The following is a 15,564-nucleotide window of genomic DNA, read 5'->3' on the forward strand; positions in this document are numbered from 1 at the left end:
AGTGTTGGGCCTGGAGTCGATGTCCTAATTTGGTAGTTCTGCTGCAAATACTGTGACGTCATTGTTCAAAAAACCTAACAGAGAATAGAAAAATCAAAACAGATTGAAAAATATGACCAACACAGAATATAAAGATATCAACAGAGCACCTGAAGAGACTAATTTGAACTTTTCTGTACTTCTAAACACTAAATATACAACAAAATGCATTTAAGGGCTAAAAAAGTGGATTTAGCATGATATGTCCCCTTTAAGAGGTTAAAGGCTCAATTAATCTAAGATTCATATTAGATCGTCACCTTTTTCATTTTCCTACACTCTGTAGCTCCGGATTGCTTAATTTTGGTTAAAATTGCCTGGTGCCGACCATAGCTAAGGAAGGAAAAAAGGAAATAAAAACAATGCTGAAGAGAAAAATTTACTTTTTCTATTTTTTCTTGAATTATATTTTAAGAAGAAAATAAATAAAGAAGGAAAATATTTAAAATTACTGAACAGGGGAAGAAACAAAGAAAACAAAGGGGCAGAAAAATGAAGAAAGCACAAATAGAGAGTGGTATTTTAGGAACACAAGGAGGAAAGCAAAAGAAGAATGTGAACAAAAAAAGTAAAGTAAAAAATGAGGACGTATGAAAAAGAATGAGAATTAATAGGAATAAAAGTGCAGAGGAAAGATGGAAAATAAAAACTAAGTTAAAGAAAATAAGGAAACAAGAAAGAAAGAATGTGTATGAAGCCCGCCCTCTACTTTGATCTCTGCAGTGTGATTGGACAGGCTGTCTCCAGAATCAAAGCAAATTCCAGCACCTTGACGAACGCTGACCAATCAGGTTTGTGAAACTTTCCAAACATTCCTAAAGAGCAAAGCTGTGGAGGCATTCCTCAGATGTCTCCATCTGTCCTCACAGGGACAGAGGAACCCGTCCAAAAGGTGCTGCAGGGTGATGGAGAGGGGAGGGGCGGAGTCACACATGGGAACGCGTTGCCCCTGGCGACCAAAGTCCAGCAGCCTGGCTCCCGCTGGGTGTTTTCCACCATGGTGGCGATGGCTTGCATCGGCTGCATCTTGGTGTCGGCCATGACCATCGCCTGCCTCCGTCACCATGCGCACCGCCTGGCTGCCAAAAAACTGGGGCTGGGCCCAGAGGGCGGAGCATACACCCACCAGGAGTACCAGGTATGTCAAATATCAGACCGGTCTGTGTAATCTGTGTGTAACAGATCTTTGGTTTCAGACACGCTTTAATGACAAGTGCGGAACTTTGCAGGTAGCGCCCTGGTCGAAAAAAGAAGAATAAAAAAGCGGGGATGGAAATGTTGGTTAAACACAAATATTAAAGTAGAAGTGTGATATCTTGAAATTATTCATCCATCCCATTGGGTGTTGGACGGGGTACCATAATTCCACAATGAAAGGACACAAGAGGGCTTTAACCAAGGACTTTCTTGCTGTGAGGTGGACATGCTAACCACTGTACCAATGTGAGCCCTTTTTAAAGTATCATGTGCTGATTCTTACGTCAGCTATAAAATGACCTAAAATGAACGAAAAAGACACAAAATGAACGAAAAAGACACAAAATGACATCCAAAATGCAAACAGGGACAATGACTAGACTCAAAAACCAAAAACACACAAAATGACAGGACATTGAAAATACACAAAATGACTCCAAAAACCCAAAGGACATCAAAAATGCACAAAGACAACTTTAAAAACACAGTTTTCAAAGCTGTTGTAAGTTTCTCATCTCTTGGTTCTTCACCAGGACCTGTGTCGCCAGCACATGGCCTCCAAAGGGGCCTTTGGACGCCTGGAGGCGGCTGCGCTGGGCGCGGTAGGCGGAGCCAGCGGAGAAGGAGCTGGAGCGAGGGGCGGAGCCACAGGAACCGCGGACTCCAGAGTGAGCAGTGTGTCATCCCAGTTTAGTGACGGAGCTCAGCCCAGTCCGAGCTCTCACAGCAGCACGCCATCCTGGTGCGAAGAGCCGGCTCAGGCCAACATGGACATCTCTACTGGACACATGATCCTGGTCAGTACACTTCATTTCTACAAATAACCAAACAGTTGTTTTTAACAAATTATCCAGGAGCAACAACAGACGACATCACAGCTTGATCCATAAAACTCGTGGAAACAAATGTTATGTCAACATTTCAGAGATTTTGCACGACTTTAGATTTTAAAACTTCCTTTTAACTTCAAAACAAGAGCCCTATTTACAAAAGAGGTAAAAAACTAATGGAAGAAGATGCTTTTGTTTTGAAAAAAGGATTGTTGAGTATGACTAGTGTGCCCACCGACTATTTCTGACTATTATTTGATAATATTCGAAAACATTTCAAAGATTTGATTTAATATCAAATCTTCTGTTCAACCATTAAGTCTGGGAACAAGCAAATTAATAAGAAAGTAGCCAACAAAACATGCAAACTATTAATTACGTAACTTTTTCCGAGTTTAAACGAAAATGGGTTACCCTCCCATCCTCCGTAAGCAGAAGCTGGGATGGTCACGCTGAAATCACGGCAGATTATTTTGCGATAAATTTAAAATGTCCATTCTGCTTGAAAGGTAATTACTGCTGCTTGATTTACATTCTGTTTGATTTGTAATTGTTGCACTAGAACTCTGTAGTGCTTGTGTTGTTCATGTGCACGCAGCAGCCTCCGCACGAGCTGCTGTAAGTGACACTGTGCTGCTGCTGAGGTGTGTGGACATTGAGAGAGAGAAGCGCTGCAGTAATATGTTTTTAACAGTGCATATTATATTACTGTGATGTTGCTGTCGGACTAACGTTAGCTTGTTAGCTCCTCTGCGGGAGGGACTTTGGAAAGTTTGGAGTCAGGGCAAGAGAGCAGCGGAGAGGGAGTGGGAGGGAGGGATCTGAGAGTTGCGGACTGCACCTTTAAGGCTGCAGTTGCAGCGTCTGCTGTGTTGGACGTGACAGCACCGCTGTGCTGCTCCCTCTGTTCATTTGATTTCAATGTTTAGTGCTGAATTCATCAAACACTCACAAGTCTCATAAATCACATATTATTTAAATCTGATTTACAGCATCATCTTTTATTATTATTATTATTATTATTATTAGGTGTTAAAAAAGTATTAAACTCACATGATCAGTGTGTGATCACATGCTTCTGTTGTTTTACCACAGAAACATCTTAAATAGGGATGTAACAATTCACTCAACTCCCGATACGATTCGATTCACGATACTGGGTTCACGATACGATTTTCTCACGATTTATTTTACAAAATGGGACTGTAGACAAATGACTGAAAAATATTCCTTTATTTTTTGGGGGAAAATACTATACTATTTTCCTTTTATTTTTTATTGTCATTTCATTGATAAACTATGCAAAATGATGCAATTTAACTAAAAATAAATCTTGAATGAAATACATAAAGGAATAATACAAATGAAGAAGAAACCTATTAATTTAAATTCTGGTTCTTTAGTAAACAATTCAAAACTGCATAATAGTTCTTTTTCTTTTTAAAAGTGCAACTGAAAATGTATTTTGAGCCTTAACAATTTAAAAAAAAAAAAAAAACAGTCATTTTACTGTATTTACGTCAGATATTTGTTTAGACCAGGAGACGGCACTGGTAACCCAGTGGTCGGTTGGCATGCAGTTATTCCACCAGTGAAGAAGAGAAGCTATGCTAGCAGACAGAGCTAATAGAAAAACGTGACTTTTACAGATTCACGTAATATTACAGATATTCTTTCGGTGCTAAAGGAGTAAAGAATCATTTATGAGCATGTTTAACAGTAAATGGTGGCCAGAAAGAAAATAGTAGCAGATTCCGCCCGTCACATCCGCTTCTGGAAGGATTAATATATAGCGCCCTCTGCTGTTTAAAGAAAGTACTGCGATTCAATTTTCAGAGCATCGATGTGAACCGTGGTACCTATGAATCGATTTTTAACTGCCTTACAATTAATCGTTACATCCCTAGTCTTAAACATGTCTGTCCTTTATTCTCACTGCGCTGTAACAGATGATGTCACATCCTGTTGGTCTCAGCATTGGTTTCTATTGGCTGATCATTCATCGTAAAAGCTCCAGCGTATGCATCCTCACATTTCTAATCATTAAATCTGTGATCGATCTCGTGGGTCTTATGAAGACAACACCTTCAGCTGGCTTGGCTCAGCTGGGGAGCTCCAAGCTGAGAAGAGTTTGATGGAATGGGAAAAACCAGCATTGTCACGAACGGCTTGGTTAAACCAGGTTTAAACTGTAGGCCTGGCTCTAATAAAGAACACTGATGAAATACCCCCCTGGGAACACAAAGAACAAGCATGAAACTATACTTGAAAACAGAACAAACAAAGACTCTATACTGAAACTATACTTCAAAGTTGGGTTTTATAACAAAGAGATTCTTTCTCTTTTTGGCTCATGAACACAGCGTTGTAATGTCTTTAAGGACTTTGAAGAGATATTGATAAAAACTTGAATCTGTTCAGAAGGAAAAAACAGTGAAGTTTGGAAGAGGGGGAGCATTCAGTTTATCTGTGTCTATTGAGGAGCTATGGGACAGTTTGGATGGAGACTGTTGTCGTATATGGTGAATTGGCCCTAGTCAGCTTCTGTAGATTTGACTGTAATAGCAAATCGTAAACTTTTATCACCATTTTAAGTTTATTTTCAAAATTTCGACTTTAATCTCAACATTTTGGTTTTAATCTTGCCAAAATCATTTTCTCCAATAAAATTGCCCCTAATCCACACTTCTACACACTTGCTACCCGTTTTGTGGATAAAAACAATGTGTGCATTTGTGATATTGTCCAAAAACATGCATGTGATCAGATCTGATTTTAAGTAAAGAAAAATAAATCTGTGTTTCCCATTGTATTGAGGCTGTTGCGTTGTGTTACTCTGAAACATGGAACAGGCGTACATGGAAGACCACCTGAGGAACAAGGACCGTCTGCTGAAAGAATGGGAGGCCCTGTGCTCCTACCAGGCCGAGCCCAGCGCCGTGTCCACCGCTCAAAGCCACAACAACGCCAAGAAGAACCGCTGTGTGGACGCACTGCCCTGTAAGCCTCAGCCGTTCTGATGCTGGTGTCAAATCACCAAAACTCACCGTATCTTTCGTAACAGCGTTTTTAAAGTAGAATCTTGTAAAGTCATACATTTTTAAAACATGCAATTATACAACAGAGTTAGCCATATTGCCACACCAAAGGAAACAATTTAACTCGATAGAAATAGGGTAGAAAATGTTGCGTAAAATTTGCAATTATCATTATGAAATATGAACACATTTTAAAATAAACAAATGAGGTAAACAATAATATATAATATTAAACCAGCCACATTTGATGAAGATATGCAATATTATTTACAACTAGAAATAATATCCTGAAGAAAATGCTAGTTAGGATGCATTTTCCTCACTATGCTAGGTTAGCATTAACCTAGCATTAGCTAGCATTAACATTAGCCTAGCATTAACATTAGTCTAGCAATAGAATTAACCTAGCAGTAGCACTGACCTCACATTAACAATAAACTTAGCATTAGCCAAGCAATAGCACTGACCTAGAATTAGCTTACCATTAAGCATTAGCAATAAGGTTGAAATGGGTTGAAACCAGCTGTTAACTCAATAAGTCAATGCAGTTTCACAAAAAATGTAATAACTCAAAAAGTTTAAAAGTTACAAATCATGATAGTACAAGCATAAATCTAGGGAACTTTCTGAACATTTTGATAGCTTATTTGTGTAGCAGTAGTTAATGACCGACAGAAGAAAAAACAGATAACAATGCATCCTTACGAATAATAAGTTTGTAATAATAGTAATACTAAGACTACTACTACAACTACTACTACTAATAATAATAATATTAATAATTATAATAATAATAATAATAAAATCCCTCGTGAAAATGCAATAAAGCAATAATTACCACAACTAATAACTGAAATGTTTTTATTACCATACAATAAAATGTAATAATATTCAATGATTGATAATAAAGTAAAAGAAACAAATACAAATCAAATAAAATTTGGAATATAAAAAAGAAAAGAAAAAAAGGAATAGGATGTACAAATATTATTACGTTACAAAATTCAAACATGGATCATTCACATGGTTCTCTTTAAATTCAGGAACAACTACAGTACGTAGTATCCAATATGTGTGAGAAACATAATTCCCTCCTGTTGTGCAGATGACCACGCCCGAGTAAAGCTGAGAGCAGAGGACAACCCTTCACGTGCAGACTACATCAACGCCAGCCCCATTGTACGTCTCACCACATCACCATGGCAACCCACACTTCATCACTTATATCAGAGACGGGCCATTTTTATCATAGTGGGGGACACAAACACGTGATTGTATCAGATCTGAGGGTCACATGATCAACATTCATGTTATTCTTTAGAATAATGAGCAATCTGAGCATTAACACAGGAAACCAATTATTTTTTGTGCGAGTTTATTGATGTTTTGTGTAATTTCTGAGTCAGTTACTTTATCTTTCTCACATCTTGTGTGTCTTTGTTGTTATTTCTTATTTTTTTTCAGTTATTTTGTGTATTTTTTGTTGTTTTATATGTCTGAAGTCCTTTTGTGTATTTTTGTTGGATTTTGGGAGTCAATTTGTGTGTTTTTTGTTGTCATGTAGTGTATTTTGTGTTTTTGTTGTTTTGTATGAATTCGCAGGTTATCTCAAAAAGTTCTTAACGGATTTAAATTAAATTTGGTGAGCTGATAGATGTCAAAAGGAAGAAATAGGTATTGTAGATACAGTATGCAGAACAAGTTTTGGAGCATAATGTGGATGTTATGGTTGTTGGTTGTACAGCACCACCTGCTGGTGACTTTATGCCTCTAAACTTTGCAGAGATTTTCAACAGTATGGTTGTATCCGAATGGTCCCTTCTATCTCCTTTCCTATCCACTTCTCCTTAACCCCGTGAATGTAAACGTGCGGCTGTAAAAGAAGTGTTCAGCCCTTCTCAAGGTTTCGAGTTTTGTTTTAAGAGTCATTATTGCTTAAGTTCTTTTTGTTTTGTATACTTCTGATTTATTTCTGTGTTTTTCAAGTAATTTTGCACGACTTTTGTTTTGTCATTTTATGTATTTTGGTTGGTACTGTACTTTGAAGATGGATAAACATATTCAAGCTATCTCTCTGTTAGTAGGCTTGAAGCAACTAAACTTTCACAATCCCAGAGCAGCTATACTACGAAGATGGTTATCAACACGTTATTTTAATGGGCACATAACACCTGTTTGACATCTAATGTTTTTAACACCATCTTGTTCTATGAAAAAATCATGCTGATATCCGGTATTAAAAGTGCCAAACGATGCTCAGTTTGTCTGTAATCTTTAATTTAACATCATATTTTCTGCCTCTGCTGAAATCCAGCAGTCTGACTGTGATGTCAGCTCAGGAATCCTCGGCTCGCAGCGATCCTGAGCATGAAAGTTTGATTTGTGGAGAAATTCACTTTGTAAATGGTTCCCCATCATGTTCAGATGAATCTAAGCATGAGTTGCAGATTCTGAAGGATCCATTCAGCCTTATCGATATAAACTCGCCTCCTGTTGTATTAAAACACAGTTTAGTTTCAAAACTTTCTCTGCAGATCGAGCACGACCCGCGCATGCCCGCCTACATTGCCACCCAGGGGCCGCTATCACACACCATCTCCGACTTCTGGCAGGTAAGTAAGATGTTCAAAAACTCCTCTTGGTTTTCAACATGTGGTTGGCGACTACAGCTGGAGTGCTGTGCGTTAGATGGTGTGGGAGAACGGCTGCACTGTGATCGTGATGATGACAGCTCTGCTGGAGGATGGAGAGAAACAGTGTGACCGCTACTGGCCCGACGAAGGCTCCTCCCTCTACCATATCTATGAGGTGAGCAGAGCCTGAGCCTGTGTCCCACCCACATGGACCAACTTTGAATGTTTAAATGTAACACGTTACTGTAACGAGATTACAATCTTGAATAACGTAGACTGTGAGATCCGGCTCAAAGGACCAATTGTTAATGGAGAATTTGCCTTAACAGAAAAAAAGCACACAGTGAAAATGTCTTTGATTGAGCTTGTAATAGAACTTGTACAAGCTGAGTGAATACAACCTGGATTGCTTCAAGACAAAGTTTGCCTGATTGCAATGGTGGCCCTCTGCTCATTTATACATCGACGCTATCAGAGATTATCAGAGATGTGTTTACTGGTCAAAGACTACTCAGATATTTAAGAGAAGTTCTGCACCTGGTGATGATGCTAGCTTCAGATGTCATGCCAAAATGAAACCTGCCAACAGGTCACTGACATATGCAGTTACAGGAAACAAGGTGGGGCCACATCAGGCCACTTCGATGTAAGCAGGGACTTTTAGCCCTGTGCAAGCTTCTGCTTAAAGTTAAATTGGTTTTATGTAAAACTCAAACATACGGGCGCCCCACCGCGTAGTAGTTTCCATTAAAATCCTACATGTCCCATGATCCTTAGCACTTCTCTGTAGTCCTTGTTCTCCTGGGACGTGTTTTAAAGGTGACGCTACGTTTAATGCGGGTCGATACAATGCCGAGCATTGTATCGACCCGCATTGTGTGACACCAACTACGTGGAGAAGCGCGACCTTTTGTTTTGAGCCCTTAATCATAACTATAACTGATCATTAACTAAATGACCTATTATGGAAATACTTGTAATTAAATTACAATTTCTAACTAAATACTACTTACTTGGTTGGTTACTTGTGAGGTGGACGTAGACTTCTGCTGCATGCATGTCTGTGTGCTTAAGTCACGCTGAGCGTGAGGTAGAAAAATGACTAAGGTTGTTAACAATATACCGATGCATCCTGATATCCGGTTCAGCAAGTGAGAGATACGGCTGCATCGGTAGCAGCCTCCTTAATCGGTAGGAATTAGCTATGAATTCCAAGATGAAAAGGTTGTAGAGTCATGGATCGGGTATCGCGGGCATGCACTGTAGCTGTTCTCACTCAATGTTGTTGAAGCCAAAATATGGCGCTTAGGGGCGCATCCATCTTGCAAATTTGAAGTCATTTGGAGCCAGAGGAGCGCGAGGAGCCCTGGTAAACACGCTTCCGCCCATTTGGAGTACTGCCCTTACACAGCCCAGCTACAGCTACAGTACTTAACTCTCTTTCCCACTGGAAATTCTACCAACTTCTTGTTCAAATAATCAGATCATAGGTTAGTACTAGTAGCTCAAAAAAGACAAAAAACTGAAATTAAAAGTTTAATGGCGTCTCGGATTTCCGTCACGACGTAACTATTCACAAAGAGGCTGTCAATCATCTTCATATATGAAGTCAAATCCTGTTAAAAACAAACGTCACAGAAAAATGAGCACTTGAACACAATGTAGGGTGATAATAACTAATGATGACAGCAGAGTTTAGGTTTGGAAAAAAAAACATGTGACGAGTATTTTAAGCATTGTTAAGATAAGAATGTGGTGCTCCCAGTCCAGCTCCCCAGGCCTGCGGCCAGATTTTGAGATGACCACCAGGGGTCATCATTATAAGGTTATTGTTACATGGTTTGTTCGTAGGTGTGTAACTTGTTAACATTGTAATGTTGCCTCTCGTGCTCAAAACACTATGCTCAGGCTGAAATGTTGCACTTTGTTGTTTGTATTCTGTGCTACTTTTACCTCTGGAGTTCCCATCTAATGAGTCAGCCAGACTTTTTTTTTTGTGGTCCATGTCTAAAAATAAATACATTGACTTTGTTGATTTTGTTGTTCTGTTTTTGTTTTGCCAGTGCCATAAAGCCACAATGGGGATATGTGGGCTTTTACATATTTGAAAAAAAAATATTGTACTGGAAACAAATCGTATAGTTCCTACACTGTATTGAATCGATATCGTTTTTTAATCAAATCGTAACCTGTGTATTGAGATGCATATTGAATGGTTTATCACAGGGAGATGTGCAACCCTAAAAATGACACGGCAAAGGAAACAAAGCCTTTAGAGCGGGCGGTTTTAGAGCATAAATTACCTTGCTTCCCATCAACCACAGTAGCGCCATCACTAACAGAAACCTGCTAATGTGTTACAATTAGCTACATTAACTCTTGAAATCCTTAATTTGCTTTGTGTGTGGTTGGCCGCTGCTGTCAGACCGGGTTACCCTTGGAAATGCGCAAAATCGAAAAAGCTCTCAAATATCGCAAAAATGTGTTTACTCTTTCATGAGGAGGACCACCTAGGTGGTCTCCCTTTTTATATCTTCCCTATAATAAAAGGTTTCTTACCCTTCCTTAGGGAGGGCTGGTGATGGTCATAATTAAGCAATAAAATAAATCAATTTATTTTATTGCAATAACAAAAAATGCATTACTGTCTCATAATGATTGCACTTCTTGTAGTGTTGACCTTTGACAGCATGTGCAGACAAGGAAAAAAATAATAATAATAAAAAAATAAAACACCTGTTGACCTTGATGTCCACTTTAATATGTTCCCACACTTAACACTTTCAGTTTTTCCTAGCTCCCCGATGCTTCGGTGTTATTTACAAAGAGTAGTATTTTAAGTAGCAAGCACCTGTCATTGCCCGATCCCGTTAGATCTCGGAAGCTAAGCAGGTCTGGGCCTGGTTAGTAGTTGGATGGGAGACCACCGAGAATTCAGGTGCCACAGTGGGGTGGCAGTCACCCAGTGGTATCTGTCATTGTACCCTTGGGCAAGACACTTCACCTACATTGCCTAGTATGAATGTTGTGTGAGTGAGTGTTGGTGGTGGTCGCAGGGGCCGATGGCGCACTATGGCAGCCTCGCTTCCGTCAGTCTGCCCCAGGGCAGCTGTGGCTACAATAGTAGTTTACCACCACTAAGTGTGGAGTGAAAGAATAATGCCCTAATTCTGTAAAGCGACTGAGTGTCTATGATAAAGCGCTATAATAAAACTGATTATCAAGAGTAATCTTGAAGACTAAATTGCTTTAATTGACAAAATGTCATTTGAGAGAGTTTTGAACAACTACTTTGTAGTTGACCTTTATTTAAATAGCTTTAAAAAAAACATTAAAAATACATTCGATTCTTTTTTGGTGACACAAGTAAGTAATCTATAAGTAATGTACTGCTTCCAGTAGTTACCTTCTTGAAGCAGTAACTAAGTAATGTAACTAGTTGCTTTTTTGAAAAGTAATGAGTAATTTGTAACTTACTCAACACAACGCACGAAAGGACAACAGAAACACAAAACGAGAAAATAAAATATACAAAATGACATCCAAAATACATAAAAAAATATTTAACACAAACATACAAAGCCTTCCTGTGTTAATGCTCAGGTTGCTTGTTATTCTAATGCTGATATGAATGGTGATCATGTGACCCTCCGATCAGATACAATCACATGTTTGTGGCCTCCCTGTGATTAGTTGCCCATGTATGACTGCCTTTTCCTGATGTTCCTTTTCCCAGGTGAACCTGGTGTCTGAACACATCTGGTGTAATGACTTCCTGGTTCGTAGCTTCTACCTGAAGAACGTGCAGACGCAGGAAACCAGGACCCTCACTCAGTTCCACTTCCTCAGCTGGCCAGCTCAAGGAATCCCCACCTCCACACGCCCTCTGCTGGACTTCCGCAGGTACTGTGTTAGCACAGGTCAGAGGTCACGACGTTCAAACCCTCAAAAGAGGAATCAAAACTTTCAGTTTAAATGAAATAGCACCTTAAAATGTTTTAATCTTGTAAAATGAAATATTAAAACAAATCACAACCCTTTACCCTTTGATTCTGCTCAGACATTGCTGCTACGTGCTAAGCTTTTTTTTTTTTTTTTTACCTTGTCTGCACATGCTGTCAAAGGTCAACACTACAAGAAGTGCAATCATTAATGCATGTTTTGTTATTGCAATAAAATAAATTGATTTATTGATTTATTTTATTGCTTAATTAACCTAAGGAAGGGTAAGAAATATTTTCTTTAAAAAAAAGGGAGAGCAGTGTTAACACCTAGGTGGATGTGACCATCAGATCAGATACAATCACATGCTGTGATGAAAGTTGCCCGTCTCTGCTCTAGATCTAAAAGGGTCCAGGAGAGCCTGCAGATGTTTGCTAATTCATGTTTTGCTCTTTAGGAAGGTGAATAAGTGTTACCGAGGACGCTCGTGCCCGATCATCGTGCACTGCAGGTAAAGCTGCTTTGACTCAATGCTTGTTAAGCTCGGACTCATCCCTCTCTCTTTCTCTGCAGCGATGGCACCGGACGTACTGGAACGTACATTCTGATCGACATGGTTCTCAACCGCATGGCCAAAGGTGAATACAAATATCACAGGAAGTCAGTCCTCCTTTCAAAATAAAGTTCCAGTTTTTTTTTACACTTCTCTGTCAATCATCTTGTGCTTTTAGGTAAAATACTACGTAATAATACTGATATTTGATGTAGCCTGTTTTGATTACATCAGAATTAACACACATGTAATAATGTCAGTCAGTTATTCCGTCTTTTTTGTTGTCCCTCTTTGTCATTTTATGTGTTTAGTTAGTAATTTTGTGTGTTTTTGGAGTCATTTTTGTGTATTTTTCATCCTTTTGTCTATTTTTCTGTTTTTTGTTTCTTTTTCTATCATTTTGTGTGTTTCTGTTGTTGTTTCGTGTACTTTTCTGTCATTTGTGTATTTTCATTTTGGTGTATTATTATTGTCTTTGTTTATTCTTCTGTATTTTGTTAAGGGAGTCATTTTGTGCATTTTTTTAAATTCTGTTTTGTGTTTTTGGAGTTGTTTTTATGTGTATTTTTCATATGTTGTGTTTTTTACCCCCGCTATTTTGTGCATTCTTTATGTTTTGTGTTTTTTTCCCCCATCATTTAGTTCATTTTTGGTGTACTTTTGTATATTTTTCTCTCATTTTGTTTTCCTTTCTTGTATTTTTTCTCATTTTGTGTAATTTTGTTTTGTGTATTTTTCTGTCATTTCATGAGTTTGTGAAGTCATTTTTGAGTATTTTTGTTGTTCTTGTGTTCAGTGGGTTTTTTTTCCATCATTTTGTGTATTTCTGTTGCTGTTTTGTGTACTTTTGTGTCATTTTGTGCATTTACTTTGGGGGCAACCGCTGCCACTGGCCCATTTCTGCTCTAAATGATGTTTCATGATTTTGATGTTTCTATTAGTAGTTTTTAATTTTAATTCTATTGATTTTCATGATTTTTTCTTTGTGTAAATCCCACAGATTGGTTACGTTATGAGCTTTTTGTCCATAACAGTGTTGCTGTTGTTGTTGCAGGAGTGAAAGAGATCGACATCGCTGCTACACTGGAGCACATCAGAGATCAGAGACCTGGGATGGTTCGCACCAAGGTCAGTCCAGAGGAATCAATGCTTTGACACCAGGAGGGTCAAACTCAAAGCCTGAGCGCACATTTTTTCAAATTATTGTGCATTTTTTTAGGAAAGCAAAATACGTATAGGCCGTATTTTTTGCCTTTAAAGTTTAGGGTGCGGCCAAGGTGGAAACTCATTGGTTGAAACAGATCAGAATACGTGGTAATACTCCGTTAACAGGAGTACAGCAGCCTGCCTACCTGTTGTTTGAAGGTCACCCTCATCAGCCAATTGGGTGCGACCTATGTCACGTAGCGGCCTTTACGTGGATTTTTCTTGGAGAATTGCTAAATTATTAAAATGCGGCTAATACAACGGTGCGTTCAATAACCTGTGGTTAAATGAATTGCTCCTTTTACCGCCCCAAAAAAATTGGATTTGTATGATCGGGTTTGTTTTTGTATATTTTGTGTGTTTCTGTTGTTTTGTGTATTGTTTGGAGTCATTTTTTTGTGTTTACTTTGGGTGCTGCACAAAACCACTTGAGTGTTCTCTAATAAAAAACCATATTACTATGATGTGATGATTGCAGAGGAAGGATGGTCACACCTTGTTGTGCTTCTTTGGCGTTTCCAGGACCAGTTTGAGTTTGCACTGACGGCCGTGGCCGAGGAGGTGAACGCCATCCTCAAAGCTCTCCCCCAGTGAAAAGCATGGGAAACCAGCCTCTCTAATAATGATTCCTGCTTTAGCTCAAAACAAAATACAGCTCTGTGTTTGTTGCCTTTAACAGTCCGCCATGATGTCAAGCTCAAAGGAAATATTTCATTACTTATCTTCCTGAGAACCAGGATTCCTTTAAATTTCTGCCTTTGGAAGCTGAAAAAAAAAAAACTCACTTATCAAATGTTTGTATTTGTCTTCGTCAGCAGACAACGCAACAACTTCAACAAATAAATCAATAAATATCATCTTAAATAATATGTTCATTAAAGTTCAGATTCATAAAAAGATTCTAAATTCTAGAAATTCTAGATTCTAAATTTAAGCTCCTGTAGATGGTTGTGGTTTTTTTTTTCATCATTTAGTTCATTTTTGCTGTCATTTTGTGTATTTTTCTCTAATTTTGGGTATTTTTTGCATCTATGTTGTTGGACAGTTCCTTCAACAAATAAATCGCTAAATATAATCTTAAATAATATGTTCAGTAAAGTTCACATTCATAAAAAGGCTTTTGTTTTTTCTAAATTTATTCTGACGTTTACAATATGTCCGTTCAATCTCAGCAGGATATGTATCACAAAATAATAATAATATCAGTGTGATAGAGAAAATAAGTTAAAGCAGACATGGGCAAAGGGCGGCCCGCGGACCATATCTGGCCCTCGGTCTAATTCTGTGTGGCCCCCGAAGTAAACTCACAAAATGAGAGAAAAATCCCCCAAACGACAACAAAAAAAATTCACAAATTGACGACAAAACAGACTCCAAAAACAGAACTAAATGAGCTGATTCTCATGGACTGTGACTGACGCTTCACTCTGTTCAAAGTGAAACCATTCAATCTCCATTTGTGTGGCTCCAGCTGTGGAAAATGTGTTTCCTGTTGCAGAAAAAAAAAACAGCGTGGTCCTCTTTGTGTGCCATTCAGATCACGTGACCTCGCTGATTGTGTTGTTTACCTCAAGCAAATGAAAACTATAGCTAAAAAAAAAAAATGATATATATATATTCTAACTCTGTTGTTCAAATGCTATTTTGTATATGTGAGATCTTCAATAAATCTATTTGTGTTCAACTGCTGCAGGTGCCACACGTGTGACTTCTTCTGGTTACATATATGAATAACAAGAAAACTAAAAATAATAGTGCGTAGCGATGAGAATATCTACAGAAATGTAGTGATGTAAAAAGAACAATATTTGTCTTTCATATGTAGTGAGTGAAAGAAATAAAATAATAATGTTTAAAAATGAAATACTCAAATATTACACAATAGGCTAGTTGAATAAATTGACTTTATTAATGTCCACTACTGCACTCTACAGTTTTTGTGACTCATATTTCCAGGTACCCACTTTCATTTTGACCAGTATGTTCAATTTCAGCCTGAACTTGAAAATAAAATATATGCATGGTTATTTTTGCTGATGTATGGAGGATAAAAAGGCGTCAATTTGTGATTGGGAGTATATGGTGGTTTTTTTATACCACTATGAAACAACGGTACCATTTCATAG

General features: G+C 38.3%; 1 protein-coding gene across 3 annotated transcripts in view; it reads left to right on the top strand.

Moving 5' to 3' along the window:
• Positions 1–15,126, top strand: part of LOC114478565 (receptor-type tyrosine-protein phosphatase-like N) — a 33,008-nt gene extending 17,882 nt beyond the window's left edge. For 2 of the 3 annotated variants that reach the window (XM_028471702.1, XM_028471713.1), the window contains exons 10-21: positions 763–830; positions 909–1,177; positions 1,770–2,033; positions 4,919–5,066; positions 6,210–6,283; positions 7,639–7,716; positions 7,793–7,912; positions 11,474–11,640; positions 12,137–12,190; positions 12,253–12,317; positions 13,287–13,360; positions 13,961–15,126. In XM_028471702.1, the coding sequence (XP_028327503.1) occupies positions 763–830; positions 909–1,177; positions 1,770–2,033; positions 4,919–5,066; positions 6,210–6,283; positions 7,639–7,716; positions 7,793–7,912; positions 11,474–11,640; positions 12,137–12,190; positions 12,253–12,317; positions 13,287–13,360; positions 13,961–14,032 (1,453 nt within the window). In that variant the 3' untranslated portion in view covers positions 14,033–15,126. The remainder of the gene's footprint in view (positions 1–762; positions 831–908; positions 1,178–1,769; positions 2,034–4,918; positions 5,067–6,209; positions 6,284–7,638; positions 7,717–7,792; positions 7,913–11,473; positions 11,641–12,136; positions 12,191–12,252; positions 12,318–13,286; positions 13,361–13,960) is intronic. The other variant, XM_028471723.1, reaches the window with a different exon arrangement.
• Positions 15,127–15,564: the final 438 nt, after the last annotated feature.

This window comes from Gouania willdenowi, chromosome 2 (assembly GCF_900634775.1).
Source record: "Gouania willdenowi chromosome 2, fGouWil2.1, whole genome shotgun sequence".
Classification (NCBI taxonomy): domain Eukaryota; kingdom Metazoa; phylum Chordata; class Actinopteri; order Blenniiformes; family Gobiesocidae; genus Gouania; species Gouania willdenowi.